This window comes from Uranotaenia lowii, chromosome 1 (genome assembly GCF_029784155.1).
Source record: "Uranotaenia lowii strain MFRU-FL chromosome 1, ASM2978415v1, whole genome shotgun sequence".
NCBI lineage: Eukaryota > Metazoa > Arthropoda > Insecta > Diptera > Culicidae > Uranotaenia > Uranotaenia lowii.
The window spans coordinates 85,092,811-85,110,094 of NC_073691.1; the positions used below are offsets into that span (position 1 = coordinate 85,092,811).

The window sequence follows — 17,284 nt, forward strand, 5'->3', positions numbered from 1 at the left end:
CATAAAAACTGGGTTTTGTCGTTTAATTTAATAATGAAAATCATGATTCCGGAGTACTTATTAAAGTCTAAATATCTATTCTTAGATCCAACATTCAAATAGATTTTCGGTTCAGTGTGGTTGAATGAATATTGGACGGTTTTTAATCACAGCACTCCGTAGAAAAACAATCGAAAAATAAATAAATTCATCAAACAGTTGTCTTTGAAAAATGTCTGATAATTTGATAGAATTAACCGTTCCTGATGTCGAACCAGAAACGGATCGTCCAAAATCATCCAGTGGTAGTAGCATAAAGAGTGAAATATTTACTGAAGATGCTGTTAAGAAGGGAACAACTGTGCAACGTCGGATTCTGCCGGGTCATGATTCGTACAACCGTTTGTTCGGAGAATACAAGCGCCCGCCAACACCGATAAGAAATCATCAGAAAAGTACAATTTTCGACAGTTCGGAAAAGTCGACACCGAAAGTGACACCGAATCATATGAAAAGTACCATATTTGATGTTACTGTTCAAGATTCCGTTAAACATGAGGATTCTCAACGACGAACTTTCCCAACACACAATTCTCATGATCGATTGTTTGGAACAAAAATCGACACTCCGGATGGCTCGAATGACCAGCCGCCGAAGCAGCCTTCAGACGCAGGAATGGAAAACGAAGTGGCTTGTAACGGAATAGGAAGTACCAGGAACAGAATTCCCCCAGGTGGTCATTCTTCCGGATTATGGTGAAGAAAACATAAAGTTACTTTGTAAATTCGCTGTTTTAGTTTTATTTGGAAGAAACTAATAAAATATTTTTTTAAATGAGCTCTAAATTCCTTTTGTTTCAATTAAATTCTTATTATAGACAATTTTGCCTAATCTCATCGTAATATTCTTAAAAAAAATGAAATTTATAAATGTATTCGATCAATGATAAGAATTTTTCAAACTGACGTTCTAAAATAAAATGCTTTATTTGATTGTATGAATCAATCATTCAAAGACGCAATATCCAGCCGACTTAAGCTCAACAAAACAATTGAAGCGAACCCTTCAACGCTAAGAGCCATCAAGCCACCAGAGTTTAACAAAACTTTGCTCCAAAATTAAACAAAAAACATCCTTTTATTTATGCTCAAGTATGATATACCAGGACAAACTTCCCACGACGTTGTCATACGATCTCCAGCATCCAGATTCAAAATGTTCACGGAATCCACCAGAACAATAAACCTCGGCGAATCAACTTGCCAACAACTATATTGGTATACGTACATACATCAGCCAAGATCACTTGTGATGCCGAGGGACCGAAAAAAGGCATCCAATAATTATCCTCCATTCCAAGGGTAGGTAAATAATATGTCGGGCCATCATTGTTGTCCAAGTGCCCTCCCGCACGGGACTCGGTAACTGGAGATGCCATAGTCGAGATTTTCTTTGCCCAGAACTCTTTGAATAGAATAGCTTCGCATGAATTGAAGTAAAATCATACGTAAGATCACCACCATATCTCCACTAAGTCATGAGGGCTCAAAAATTTCGAGGCTGAATAGACTTCATGCTAGGGACAAAAAATTCAGCATCATATCCTTGACACAAGTGTTTCGTCGTTATGAAAAAAAGGTTTGAAAAGTTTGACTAATGTTATTGGCGTACTTGCTTAAATCAAAGTAGAACAATAAACAACAGAAATAAGATGGATAAGAATGTACGATTACGCTTCAGAATTGAGCATCCCTTTTCCAAGAAAAGGAAAGCTTCTAAAAGTCTGAAATTGAATATCTACATACAAAAACAACCTTTTTTCGTGGAAATAACTTTGCATGATTCCAAATATTTTCTGCAGGTTTTGTTTGTTTTAACTCTTGATTGTGATAGTTATTTTTGATTCTGAATTGATGTAGGTACCAACTTAAACTTCGAATTTATGTGTTGTCATTCTTATCATCGCATTCTAATTTTTAATTCTAAATTCTTATCATGACTCTGAATTTTTATTCCTGCTTTTACAAGATGTTCTATAATGTTTAATATTGTCAAGGTGTGTATATATATAGGAGGTGTAACGATATGCCAAATTCCCGATTCAGGTTTTGCTAATGCGAACTTCGTGGAGTTTGTTTACCAATGAAGCTCTCAGCTCAAACAAATTTACCTATGTTTACAAACAAACTCACTGAACCTCACCGCGCTTTCCTCGCCTACTTACTGACAAAGTCAGAGAACCTTGTTTTCTAATAACCTTGAATATTGTTACAGTCCAAGATATCGCTGGAAAAGTAACCGTTCCAATTTAGAAAATTAATCGGTTGTGGATCTGAAATGATTTTTGAATATTGTTAAAACATTTAAAACATGACAATAATCTTAACCTTTGTTGTACCTTGAAATGGGTTGAAAAGTAATAAAAGTGGATACATTTTAGTGAAAGGTGTATCAAGAAATTGTACAAAGAAATACTTTAATTAATTGTAAATATGAGTTGTTTTTGTCATTTCTCACGAACACTTACTAGCGAGTAGAGATGAGCGGGGAAAATAACATCAAAACTAATAGAGAATTCGTTTTCGTTTGGTAGTGCACCGGTGCACTACCGGTAGTGCACTTTTTGCTGTTTTCATGCTCGTTTCAGGAGTTCAGGGGAGAGGTCAGGCCTCAAACCTTCAGGCGGAGAGGTTTGTGTGGTCAACCCCGAGTCTTTATGACAAGGGGTCGGGTCTCGAGTCGTAAGAGGAGGGATCAGGCCCCTTATCAACAAGAGGAGGGGTACAAGTGGTCACCTCGAGTCATTACGAGGAGAGGTCAGATTTCAAGTCGTTAGAGGAGAGATCGGGCCTTAAATCACAGAGAACCAGAGATCGGGCCCCAAACAAATATGTGTCGAATCCGTGTGTAAGAATTTGAATCGTCGGCCATTTTTAAACCGTTAAAATTGGCCTAAAAACAGCACCATCTAGTGGCTCTTAGCTAAGTGACTCAGCTGTTGTTGTCGATTTTTTTTGTCAACGGTTGAGAACACTCAGAACATAAATAACCCAAAATTTACTTCCAGGTCGCACCAAAACAGAGATCAGCTGGTTTTCTTTTTTTGGGGTGTAGAAAAAGCAACATAATGAAATTTTCAGCAGGAACTATGCTCTTTAAACGAAATCTTTTTCTTTTGGCAATGTTGCCTCATTTGATACTCGTTTCATATTTTGTTTGAGAAAAAAAGCAAACATTATTTAGTTGATTGAAGAGAAAGTTCATATGAGATTTTAATTATGTGTCTGTTTTAATATGAATTATAATTTCAAAAATAGTTCAGTCAACATTTGCCGCAGGATTTCTGTATGATGTGTTAATTTATGATACCCCTCTAATGGATGAACTCCACTTTGTGTTTAGGATCAGATTTTTTTAATCAAATTTCACTCATAACGAAGCATTTCAAGCATCTAATTAATCGAAAGTATCACCACCCATCTTCGTTCGAAAATTGCGAATTTCTACTCGCTAACTTTCAGCTACTCAGTTCAGAGTGGCGGTTACTCAGTTGTCGCCAAAACCGCACCTACTCAGTTCTAACTAAACGGCCTTTACTCAGAACTGACTAACAGCCCTTTTCGCGACAACTGAGTCATGGTTACTCAGAATGCGCGAATAATTCTAAAGCGGTTTTTGCCGCTTTTTTCATGCTAGAATAACTAAAACCTGTATTATTATTCAGACAAATGATGGATTTGTTGATTGATGAATAATAAAAGTCAAAATATTGTTCATACACCTTTATTTTGAAAAAAATCCGCAAACTTTTTGATTTTTTTTTTCGCCCGTCTGGTTTCGTCTCCCGGGCCGGGACCCATTATGCCGTACTAGATGGCAAATCTATTCGGACCATCATCACTTCGTCGCAGAATTCTGTAATATAAATAAAACCGTATCAACATCTAGAAATTACCTTTAAAATCAATATATTCACCATGTAAAATTTCAAGTTTTTGCTGCACAAAACCAACCAAGTTCAACCGCCTCGCACAGACTGTTCAACATTTACTCAGTTGTCGCCTTCAAGCACTCGAGTTCTCTGAGTGGCGAATTTCCTGCCGTCTGAGTAATCTTTCCGCTGATTTCTGAGTTCGTTAAGATCAGCCGTCGGCTGCTTCATACATGTGGCGACGTCTGAGTAAAAGGTAGCCGGGCTCTGAGTATTTCAAATTTAGCGAGTAGCATGTAAAAATTGCGTTATTTCTGCCAGGATAGGACTTCAGTACCTACTTCCGAAAATATCCGAAAATTGGAATAGCTTCTTAATATCGAATTTGGCCTCTTAGACAGAGCAAAGTAATTGCATGGAGGTTACCCTGACACCTAAGAATCCTAAGAATTTAAGGGAATAGCAAAAGGCATTTAAAAGCAACTCGATATCAAAATTTTATAAATTCTTCAAATAATCCCCCCTTCTATTATACTTATTACAGATATCCGATAACACCATGCGCCAATTTTTCATCAATCCCACCGAGATAACAATTTTGTGAAAGAAAAAAGAATACTGAACGAATTTTTAAATTTGTGTTCATCATCGAAATTTATTCTAAATTTAAAAAAAATAATTTCGTCTTGATGTAGTGAATTTCATGTCGACAAAAATAAACACAAGCCAAAAACTGAAAAACCATACAATTATTTTAATGCCCGATTGAGTGACTGAAAATAAATTTGGCTTTGAGCGCATTTTTCATTCGTTGAAGGTATTACCGCCTTAGCGTGTAGGAAAAATGGAAAAAATAAAAGTACCGGTAACGACATCTGGTTGCTCTTAGCTAAGTTGCAAAAATGGCGTCGTTTATTTTGAAATCACGGTTGGTATTTTTACACACGGTTGGGGCTCCAGCCCGAACTCTGGTTCTCTGTGCTTAAATCGTGCAGAGGAGAGGTAAACCTCGATTCGATGCGAGGAGGGGTCGGATCTCAAGTCGCTAGAGGAGAGATCAGGCTTCAAGTCGCGAAGAGGAGAGGTTTGTGTGGGAATCTCGAGTCATTGCGAGGAGATGTCGGTTCTCAAGTCGTTAGAGGAGAGTTCCGGCGTCGAGTCGTAAGGATGAGAGGTTTTGCTGAAAGTGGTCTCGTTAATGAGTATTGCCTTGGAGTGCATTAGCGCGAATAGACCTCCCACTATTGAAGCATAGTGTACTAAACAGTTCGAGGTGGGAACCAGGTCTGCTACCCCAGTGGAGTAGAGGGTATACACGGAGTATATCATGAGTCTTCCCATTGTACCCATGGACCCAGAGTAGCAAACTGGGGAGACGCGGTGGCTCGCCGTGCCTTGGAATACAATCCGTAAACCGGGATTTAACACATGTGGTTACCAACTAAAAAAAAATGCTCGTTTTCAGGGAGAGTGGTCCACTGGTAGTGCACCATAAAGTGGACGGTGGAACACTCTGAAAATATTCGGTTTGCTTGCGCTCTCACCAATACTATCATGAATTTTGGCAGGACGTGCTTCCCAATGTAAACAAATATCAGCTGGTTTGGTTTATTTCTATACTGCAACTGGAGACAGCCGGAAAGCTATCAAGAGTCGTCCGTTTTCATTTTTAAGCAAAAATGGAGGATGCAGATCGAATGCTCCCAAGAGCAACGAATGTGCCCAAAATGCTTGCTGCAATCAGTTCCAGGTGATTCCCAAAAAGGGGCAGCAAATTCCAACCTAAAGATCTGGCGGAATCGCCCAAACCGAGGAGTTCTCCTGCTCGGGCGTCCCCCAGAAATTGGTCTCGCGCAGCTAGACGCGTAAAGTTGCTTCGAAGCTACTCTGCAACAAGCCAGCTTCGAGCGTTGAAGCCCCCGAGTGCGTAAAATTTGAGGAAAAAACTGCGCTTCAGGGTGGCGATGCCCGGTTGCGCCAAGTTCCGGATTTCAACCCGTTGACCTTCAAAAAGGTAGCTCAAGACGGCACCCTCATCGCGGGCTTGAGTGCCGTTCTTTTTGGTCCTTTATCAAAATTCTTTCCCCGACTTCCGCGATCCGAGTTCGCCGTTTAGACTATCAAGAATTTTTTCTTGTAATCTGAAACGGAAATACTCGAACGAAGGAGATGAGATTTGCGAGGAAGAAACGTTACTCTCTAGATAAAATATCGGAACCATCAAGCTGGGGTAACTCCAGTCCAGCAGCAGCAAACATAGACCGCCCAGAATCAGCCGGTATTGCAACTATCATCAGGGCCAGAGGCGAATCTACACAGCAAATTTTTTTTTGCTGGAACCAGCAAAATTTTGCTGGTTTTTGTCCTGCTGACTTTCCAGCAAAATTTCCAGCAATTTAAATTGCTGGAAAAAACAGCAAACGTTAATGCTGATTTCCAGCAATTCGAATTGCTGGAAAATCAGCAATCCAGATTGCTGGAAACCAGCTATTTCTTCCAACACCATCGGCTGTATTTAGAATCAAATTTATGTTTTAATTCAAAATTAAATATTGATTACTGGCGGTGCATATAATAAACAATAAAAACAATTATTTCCTCCTATTTTCAATAAAGTGATATGTATTTATTTCCAGAAACACGATATTTTTTTATAAATACTCTATAACACCGACTCTGGGCTGGCAGCTTTGTGCCAAAGTGTTGATCATCTGCCACCTGTAAAAATAGTTTTATTTAAAATATTTTAGAGAATATCTATCTGTCCAATAAAAACTCACCCTTGACTTGTTATCTGGTTGCTAGAATATAAAAGAGAATAAAATAATTATATTAATTTGACCAAAATTTGTGAAATAGAATTTTACCTCAGCGTACGAAACAAAAACAAACTCCAAATTGACAACTCGATTGCTGATTTTCCAGCAAACTAGATCAATTGCTGGAAAGTCCAGCAATTTGAAAACCGATTGCTGATTTTTCAGCAAAAATGACAAGAACACAACCGAATGCTGAAAAATCCAACAATTCGAAAACCGATTACTGGTTTCCAGCAAAAATTTGGATTGCTGAACTTTTCCAGCAATTTTTTTTGCTGGAAATCGAGACAAAAACTTACAGTGTACCAAGCAAGCCTCTCTAATAAAATTAATCTTCACAATTCAGTACATAAATTCATGCTAAAATTTTCATATTTTTAACAAGACAATGATCAATTTGATTCATATTTTTAACAAGACAATGATCAATATGATTCATATTTTTAACAAGACAATGATCAATTTGATTTCAACAAATACCAGCTGTAATGGATTTTTGACAGCTTAATATTTTCTGATGACACTGCCTATTTCACGCACACCAACAAAGGTGAAGGCAAAACTCGATTCCTGCTCGTTTTCACTTTCGGGTGGCGAAAACGAATACGATATAACCAGAGACCGGCAATTCTATTCAAACCGTATGGAGCACATCTCTCAGATTTCCTTCTCATCTCCTATGCTCTCAAGGCAAAAAAAGCTTAAATCTGAGAAAAAAAAACTTAAAAACGAGATTCACCAAGACTTGTTTAAAAGATGTTAGTCACACGATACATAGACAAATCGTGTAACGTTGCCGTCATCTGGATATTACAGTACAACAAATGCGCAACCGAACGAAAATCACAATGGTTTTTGAGGTTGTTTTTCCCTTAATCGAAATGTGTTAGTGAAGCACCCAACATCATGTCCACAAACCAGCGGAAAATAGGACTACAAACCCCGTTTTTGGCAACATTCGATTTTGGCAACATCCGGTTTTTTTGGGAGGACATTACCTTATAGTTTTCGCTTTAACAAGACCAAGAAAAAAAAAACTTTAGACAAACGCCATTAATAACTTTTTGGCGTTCTTAAATGTTGATAGAATACACCTACTAAAATTTAAAAAAAAGTACTCATAATTGGCTGTCTGAAAATTTCATAAAATTTAAAAAAAAACAAATACATACCCCGTTCGTTTTTGGCAACATGCCCGAACATTTTGTGTTGCCAAAATCGAATGTTGCCAAAATCGAACGGTTTTTTTTCGGAATTTTTTTTCTCTTATTTTTACAAAATAACAATGTTTATTATCATTAACGTTATTTTGAGTCATTTTCCGACCATTTTTTAAATTTTTATAGTTTTTTTCTCATGTTTTTGACGCATTTTGCACTGTTTTTGATTTGTTTATAATCTTTGTTTTTTTTTGTCATTTTGGCTGTTTTTGTCATTCTTCATCATTTTTATGTTGATTTTGTCATTTTTGGTCTTCTGTTTGTATTTGTTTTTGATTTTTTTATAACTTTTCATCTTTTTGTTATTTTTGAGTACATTATAATTTTTTTTTAAAACTTTTGTTTTTGTTGTTGTATTCTATCACCATTTCTGAACGTAAAAACGTATTTTTGGTGTTTGTCTAAATTATATTGGTCCTGTTATAGAGAAAACTGAAAAGCAATGACCCTTCTAAAAACCGTTCGATTTTGGCACATGTGCCAAAATCGGATGTTGCCAAAATCGAATGTTGCCAAAAACGAACGGGGTCTGTACAAACAAAAAACTTAAAATGACAATAAATAACTAAAAAATGAAGAGAATGAATAAAATAATAAATATTACAAAAAAAAACATACATTATAAACAAAACAAGAAAAGCTCTAAATACATCAAAACCTTTAACAGAAAAATAAAAATGACTGAAAATGGTCAAAAATAAACTAAAAATTATGTTAATGATGATAATAATAATTGTATTTTGTATTATTTGATGAAAAAATAATGAGGAGAAAACCGTTCGATTTTGGCATCACAAAATATCCGGGCATGTTGCAAAAATCGGACGGGGTCTGTATTATGTTGTAAGTAATCAGGCCGAAACAAACTATAAACAATAATAAAAAAAAATAATTCAAATTTTCAATCAATTTAAACAAATTGAACGAAAGCTTGGTGGTTTTGTATTCGGGTTGTTTTCCAATTAAGAACTGTCTAATAAACACAGTTTCTTCACGTACCATGCCGATCTTACTGAAAAGAAATTTCAAGGAAGCATACAAGCGAGATTTCTAGTATAATCTCGCATTATGAGTTATAACCGATACATAAATATTGGTTTCGACATTCAATTTTGAAAATCTGGAAAATCTGTGCACTCTGATAAAAAATCAGAAAAAAATCTGTGCTTGAGAAATATCTGGAGGAAAGGTCAAAAGTCTGTGATTTACCTACAAATCAGGGCACCTGAGCCGAATATTAGTATATACACTAAGATTGCAACTATTTATTCCCTTTGGGATACCGACTCTCCGAACCAAAAAATTAGTTCATTTTTACGAAATTCGGAAAAAAGAAAGAATACCCACCCGAATCCATGAGCCAGCCATCGCTTTCAATTAAAGGTACTTTTAAAGTTTCTGCTACCTACTGATAATTAAGTATAATTCCATGCAGTTGACATATTTTCTTTTTAAGAATCAAGTCCAATTGTAAAAGGAAAAAGCACAGCAGCTAATAAATAAATACACATGGACATATTGACATTTTGGGGATTGTTTTTACTATCCGACGGGTTTGCGCTGGGGGTCTTCAGATCTTCCCCAAAATTGAAAACTTGATTGACTTTCAAACACATGTATTTTTCGGATTTCTTAAGTTGATTATTTTAGTTGTTTCGCTTAGATTTTTGAAAAAAATGTAAAAAAGCTTTAAATCGTGTCTAAAACTCAGTCACTGTAGGAGCATAATGAGAACCCCTACTGGAGCAGCACCATTAATCGGGGCACGATGAGTATTTTCTTCCATGATAACAAGCAGTTGACTAGTTTCATCTGACGATTTAGCCTTTCGGTTAGGTGTCGGAAAAGTGACTCGAGCTCGATTTCTGGTCGAGGTATTTTTTTTTCATTTACCATGATCGATGCATTTTACACTAAACGATGAGTCGTATATCCATCAAATAAAGCGATAACAAAATAATGTATTGCTGTTTGTAGTAGACAAATAATTCACACACACTCATACATTATGTTTCTGGTGCTTTGTTTGGCGGATGATGCTCGAGTCTTCTGATCACACCTAACCAAAAGGCTAAATCGTTAGAAGTAAACTAGTCATACTGTATAATTGAGTTGAAGTCGCTGCTGGATTCTGCGGCTGAAAATGCTCAGTTGAAATCATTATAGAAAAAAAAATCTTTCACCATTTTTTTTAATGAAAATGTCAACAACAACAACCAAAAAAAACAATAAAAAAGAAAAAAAACAAGAAATCTGGCACAACTTATTTGAATCAAATGTTTAAAATGACTCTTATGGTTGTGGTTGAGGTACAAAAAAGTGTGTAAATTTCAAATGCTGACAACAAACAAATACGTTGAAAATTGACTTGAAACAGTGCAATCGATTGCGCCGTTCAAAAGTTACAAATCAATTTTTTTTTTCGAAAAGGTGTAATCATACATGAGCTCAATAGTTATTAAACTAATGCCGCTTTATATAGACGGGTGATATTGCTAGATAAATACAATAAGAGTTACTTTTGATTGGACAGAACTTCACTTCCTTTATTTTATACGGTTTTTACTTATTTTCGAAAAGTGAAACTACTTTTTTAATTTGCGTAACCTTTCAGTTTGTCTGTGGTTTTAGGTTACTTTTCTTCATCTATCATCAGATGTCTCCCTGAGTAACCCAAAACAACTTTTTTTTAAAATTTACGTTACGTTTTGGGTAACGTTTTGGAAAACCGTATAAAAAGTAACTGTGATAAACTTGTATTCATTCCTTTATTTTTGCATTCGGCAGTCGAAATAACTAACAGTTTTTCAATAAGATTTTGCACCTCTTCGGCTACCGTCTGAGGACGAACGGGCTATATCTAGGAATCAATCAGGAACATTCGTGACGATCAGTCTTACCCATCAGAACTGATTCTAGACATCTCAAAGCGGTTTACGTTCAAGTATCACTTTTGCATTCCATTATCCAAAATTTAGCACATCTAGCTTGAAGGAAATAGCGATTAACTTTTAAGATATTTTCCATTATGCAACCGGACGAAAGTGTTACGAACCTCTAACAGAAATCTTCTTGAAACATGCCAAACAATTCATACGATCTGTTCAAAACTGACCAAAATTTTGTTTTTTTTCTCAGTTTGGTTTTGACAGTCCTCTTTGGTGTGTTTGAAGACATCTGGTGGCCCAGCCAGAAAACAAAAATTGGTTCCAAATGATCGTTGGAAATTTTACACAAGTTTCGTACGTCTGTTCTCTGTGTTAGTAATAAGTTCATATACGACTACGCCTTCTCTAAATCTCAGCACTTGAAAATTTGATTTGTAACTTTTGAACGGCGCAACAGATGGTACTGTTTCAAGTCAATTTTCAACGTTATTTTTGAGTGTCAGCATTTGAAGTTCTACACACTTTTTTGAAGTTTTTTTGTTCGAGCTTGTACGTCTGTTCTCTGCGATTGCAATCTTATCTATTACATTTCTAAGAAGTGTAGAATTTAATTTTTGAAATTAATATATTTTGGTCAGATTTGAATCGTTGATTGACACAAGGATAATATAGGCTTGCCAGAAAATTTCAGAAAAAGCGGGACATTCAAGAAGCTTGAAAAAAATCTTAATTGCATTGCCAAACTTATACAGACCCCGTTCGATTTTGGCAACACGCCCGTACATTTTGTGTTGCCAAAATCGAATGTTGCCAAAATCGAACGGTTTTTTTTCTCAACTTTTTTTTTCAGTTATTTTTACAAAATAACTATTATCAAAAACGTTATTTTAAGTCAATTTCCGACCATTTGTAGTAATTTTTTATTTTTTTCATCATGTTTTTGATGCATTTTGCACTTTACTTGTTTTTTTTTACAATGTTTGTTTTCATTTGTCATATTTGCTGATTTTGTCATTCTTCATAATTTTTTAGTTGTTTTTTTTGTCATTTTCATTCTTTTGTATGAATTTGTTTTTTAATTTTTTGAATTTTTCATCTTTTTGTAATTTTTGAGTACTTTATAATTTTTTTTTTTGTTTTTATTATTGCATTTTATCACCAGTTCAGAACATAAAAATGTATTAATGGTGTTTGTCTAAATTAAATTGGTCCTGTTATAACAAAAATCAAAAGGTAATGTTGTTTCTAAAAACCGTTCGATTTTGGCACATGTGCCAAAATCGAATGTTGCCAAAAACGAACGGGGTCTGTATCTATATCATCAGCCAAAGTTGTTCATAGAAAGTACATTAAGGTTTTTTGTTACGCGGATTGATTTGCTTAGTATTTCTCACATGCCTTTTGTTTATTCGGTTTTCAGCCATATGCACGGTTATTTTCCATGGTTCTCGCGAATTAACACGTAATTTGGGAGAAAATATTTCAAGTCCTTTGTTTAAGGCGTAAATAACTTTTGTGTAGTAACAAAAATATATTTCAAATTTGTTTTAAAAGTTTGAAATTTCAAAAACCGTTCATAATTGTATACTTTGGACCATTGAGTCGAGAAAGGTGGTGTAATATAAGGCAATTCTATTAGAACCACAAAGAATTAAAACTATTTAGATTGACTCCCATTTAAGAGAGATACATATAAAATTTTCAATATCGTCCCATTTTAAATGGAAACCACATATAAACATGTTAAGATACTGAAAGCGAATACTTTTGAAGTTAGAAGTCCCAATCCGACCAAGATCAAATGGAAATGGAGAAATCTACTCCGCTAAATCTCTCATCTTACATCAAAAAGCCACTCCCTCGAAGTTAAACAAAAACGAATATTCCGTGACGCAGACAGGAAATGTCATTACAACTTTATAACGTCTATAAAACCTACTCCATCCCTCACTTGCTAGGGGCGAAAGCATAAAAAGATCCCGTAGGTACATTATCATCGTTATCCTTCTTCATGTTTATCGTCACACGTTTTTATGAATGTTCAGCTCACGTTCTGCCGGAGAAAAAGCGGAGCCAAAAGAGCAAAAACTGCTTTTATTTGCTAACGAAAGTTGTGCTAACGAGCTAAAGGTAGTAGGTATGAAGATCGCACAACAACAAACAAGTGCAAGAGACGAAGGAAATGAACGTTACCTACCCAGAGAGCACAACATTGCGCAGCTACAGAACATGAAAGGAGCATTGCTGCGGAATGGAAACGGAAAACCACACCTCCAAAATTCGTTCGCTCACTTATTTCAGGGAAAAAAGGGGAAGAAATTTGAGATTTTTTCCAATGACGACTTCATCTTCAGCAGCAGAAAGCCACTTTGCGATCGGGATCCTTGATCCTTGCTTGTGATGGGAGGCGGAAAAGTGACGAATGATAATTATTCGCCAGGTAGCGACATCCGGTCTGGGAGATCAAATGAAGATGAATATTTTGAGGTCTAAATTAAAGGAAAGATGCAACGATTTTCCCACAACGTTTTATCTTTACGGAAATTTAGCTTGGTATTGAAGGCAGTGTTGGAGATATCCATTATTCTTTGAATCCATATTTCGTAACATAAAAGAGCAAAACATTCTGTAAAATCATAATCTAATAACTTGTAACCTTTTTTTTCATAAGTACGGGGTTGACGGGGCAACATACAACAATTTTCAACTTCAATGGCTTCTAAAAAACTTATGTTCACAGAAAATCCTACCCCTTATGCATCAAAAGTTTTAAGGATGATGGGACATCAAATTGGCGTAGTTTGATAAATTGTTGGTCTTTAGTTATTTTTAATTTTCTATAAACATGCGATTTTCACCTTACTTAGAAAATGGGGTAACTTGCAACAAACATTTTTTTAATATATTTTAGATGCCTTAAAGACCATAACGCATGAAAACACCAATTCTAGTAATTTTTTGGTCTGTAAAAACTGATTTTCACATTTTTTCTGAAAATAAGGATGCTGCATACATTTAGGGGTCAAAAAATACTACGAAAAATTCTACAAGCTGAAATCATAAAAATAAATAGTTGGATGAATGAATTTTCAATGTTTACAAACGCGAAATGCAAAACATTCATATTCAAGCACTTGGAAACGAGATTTTCAAGGTGTTTCTTTGATTTGCATTTTGTTGTATTTTTCCCCAGACACCTAACTGAATTATGAAAATATTTACTTAAAAAAATTGAGTGATTTTTTGAAAAATATTTTTACACCAACAGTGTTGGTATAGTATGAGGAAACCAGTAAAAAGTTTGTAGGTAAAATTATCAAGCCGATCCGTCATACTGGGTAAAGCTGCGCTGCTTAAGCTGCGAGAAATTATGTCATCATCGTTTTGTAATCATTAAAAGATAACTTTATTACCATACATTAAAACATACATTGATTAGGTGTGGTGTTATATAAATGTTGCATCTAACCCCGCTGTTGCATGATGCCCCGTTTGACGGTACCAAGTCTTGATCATAAGTCTTTATTGGGGTATCAAAGAATCGAGACACTGCCTGAATGTCTCATCACTTTTCAATTCCTGAAAAATACCTACTTTTGATTTCGAGAAAAACTGTTTTCAACTGAGTCACCGTAAATGTAAAATGAAGTCAGAAGCAATCTGCCTTTACATTTATTTTATTTTTAAGCTGCCGTGGTGAAGAAAAGATTTCTCAAAATACTTAAAATTCAATGATGCTGCTACAAAACGCTGCATCCGTTGTTGTGAAGTTTATTGTGAAGTAAATATCTACCTACATACTGCATTCAACGAGGAAAAGCTTTTTATGAAATATTTCAGACGTAAATTATGGCTTCACTAGCAGAACCTAGATGTCGCCATAGTAAATAGCGCCACCTATGTTTTCATCACAAAACTAATCAAAGCAGCAAGGTAGCCATGGAATGATCAGAACTCAAAACTGCTCGAATAGCATACAGACAGAATGGAACAACGCAAGCAGAAGTAGCAGTTTTAACTGACATGCTGTTGCTTTGAAATCAATTTAATGCAAATCGATATAAGTTAATATAAATTATGAATTTATTAATGTTTCATTTTTTTATACTATAACTTTCTATGCTATTACGGAAAGATAATAGTTTGCCTTTTCGTAAGATATGATTACTTGATGGGCTTGGGAACTCTTCGAAAAGCTTTTCTATAAAATCACCTCATTATTCAAAGAAAAAAAGCTTTTTTTTTCAATCCTTCTTTCATTCCATTAGCACCTATCAGTGATGCAAATGTCATCCAAAAGTCAGTCGGGATCGTAACATTCGCATATCATTTTCCAATGACAATCGAAGAGATCTTATTGACACTGACGGTCATCCAGAAAAAAAGTTACGCGTCAGGAGAAAATGTTATTCAGTTTTGCAATGACAGATGCTCAGAAAAATTTCATCTTATTATTCATCTCGATAACAATCTGGCCATAACATGGCCAGATTGGCCATGGCCTAGACCAGATGTCCCCGAATCTTTTCTCCTATCAATTCCTTTCATGTACTGATCAAGAGCTTTCTATTCATGTGTCGCATGTTAAAATCTGATCTTTTTGATATTTCGGATTCCGGAACCGGCCAGATTGTCCAGTCCACATGGGCAAAGCCTCACTTCCAAAACCATTCTGAATAAAACTTGCAAGAACCGTTAATGTCGCGACATTAATTTGATTATCATTTCATTGAGTTTCCTATGAATGTTACGATTATGATTCTGTAACATTCAAAATGTCAAATGTCGCCATAACATCTGCCAATATGAATATCATCCAGACAACGACCGACTTTTATCTGCTTAGCTTGATATTTTTCTTCCATGCAAGTTGTGACATTCATTATTGAACATTTTTGCATATTCATTGTAAAATGTTATAGATCTCGAACGATTTTCAAACAATTATGATCAAATTTGGCACCAAATGAAGATTTTGATGCTATGCAATCTTATCTACTTCATTACTTATCGAAACCCGTCAATGTATTTATTCAACAATTTTACTTATTTTTCACTTGAAGTTTTATCAAAATATCATTTTGAAGATGTGAATCAAAAACAATCTAAAAAAAATAAACATTCTAAACACAAATAAGCACGTATCCAGACAAATAAAATATAGATTGCTTATCATTATATTTGATTTTATTCGTCTCTTTATATCTTATCGAATACTTCCAACGTTTTATTTTTTGCTGTGAGTTTTGAAAAACGAGTCAGTGGCTTAGTAAGAGCAAACGCACCAATACGGAAGTAAACGCGGCACGGTTTTGCTCATTTCAGCGGACCGGTTTTAGGATACACACTTTTTTGGAAAATAACCTCCAGAATTTTAGTTAACAAAACGTTGAAGTCCGTTCAAGGACATGATCGCTTGTGAGGTTATTTTCCCACAGTTAAAAAGTGTTACAGAAAATGTCAGAACTATGTCACACACGGTGTGTTTCGTAGAAGGACTTGAAGAAAAAAAAATACAGTAACGCTAATTTTTGCATGGGTAGGAAGTAGAGCTTCTTCCGGTTCATTTTCACCAAAAAATAAAATATTTTGTCGGTGACCCCCCATACAAAATATTTTTTTGAAAATTTTCTATTAGAAATCTTCAAAAAATAAATATATTTTTAGTTTTTTATAATTTCAGAGGAGCTAATTCTCTTAGTTTTAACTTTTAATACCTTTAAATTGAACTCAACAATGTCATTAAAAACTTTGAAAAATTTTCAATTTTTTTTAAACTAGTTACAGAGCTGTTAAACATAAAAAATGCTTAAAAAGTATCTTCTAATCCTCAAAAAAAATAAAAATTGGCTGGCAAATCCTGCCAGTAGTCTGAGAGGGTCAAATTATCTGAAATTATTAGATTTATCTAAAATAATATGAATCCATTTGAATCCATAATTTTTAGAATTTTTGATTGTGGCAACACTGGAGGGAATTTCATTGAAAAAAAGCTCAATGATTAAGAAAATTAGTAAACACTAGGAACCGCTATAGCTTTTTTTATGATAACTCTTATCATAATGCGATCAGGAGTAGAAACGTTTGCCTTAATTTAAGCTTTGAAAAAAATATTACGATAATAAATATTGGAAAGTTAACGATACGTTGAAAACATCTTTGCTGAGAAATCCTTTTTTATACTTCTCCTGAGTTAAATGTCTCAAAATTCCAATCACACTTCAGACCCAATGCAAATCGCTACAGCAGTCTAGCAATCTAGCTTAAATTTTGCTTGTTTCTGTCTTTTGATGCAATTATCATTATAAGCCTGGAGTTTGCTTTAACCTTTACATTTTTATTATTTTCTAGGCCAAGTTTTGTAACCCTGCTGCACTCTGTGATTCTTCAATTTTATTCAAAGAGCTAGCATTACTGTTAAGATTAAATAATCTTAGCTTCCACGA

At 35.0% G+C, this 17,284-nt stretch overlaps 1 protein-coding gene across 1 annotated transcript; it reads left to right on the forward strand.

Moving 5' to 3' along the window:
• The first annotated feature begins 211 nt into the window (after positions 1-211).
• On the forward strand, positions 212-739 carry LOC129737581 (microtubule-associated protein Jupiter-like). Its single transcript, XM_055728741.1, has one exon. The coding sequence runs from the start codon at positions 212-214 to the stop codon at positions 737-739; it is 528 nt and encodes a 175-aa protein (XP_055584716.1).
• The last annotated feature ends 16,545 nt before the right edge of the window (positions 740-17,284 follow it).

What these genes read in the sequence shown, in the direction of transcription:
- LOC129737581 (XM_055728741.1), top strand. Translation starts at nt 212, where the DNA reads ATGTCTGATAATTTGATAGAATTAACCGTTCCTGATGTCGAACCAGAA.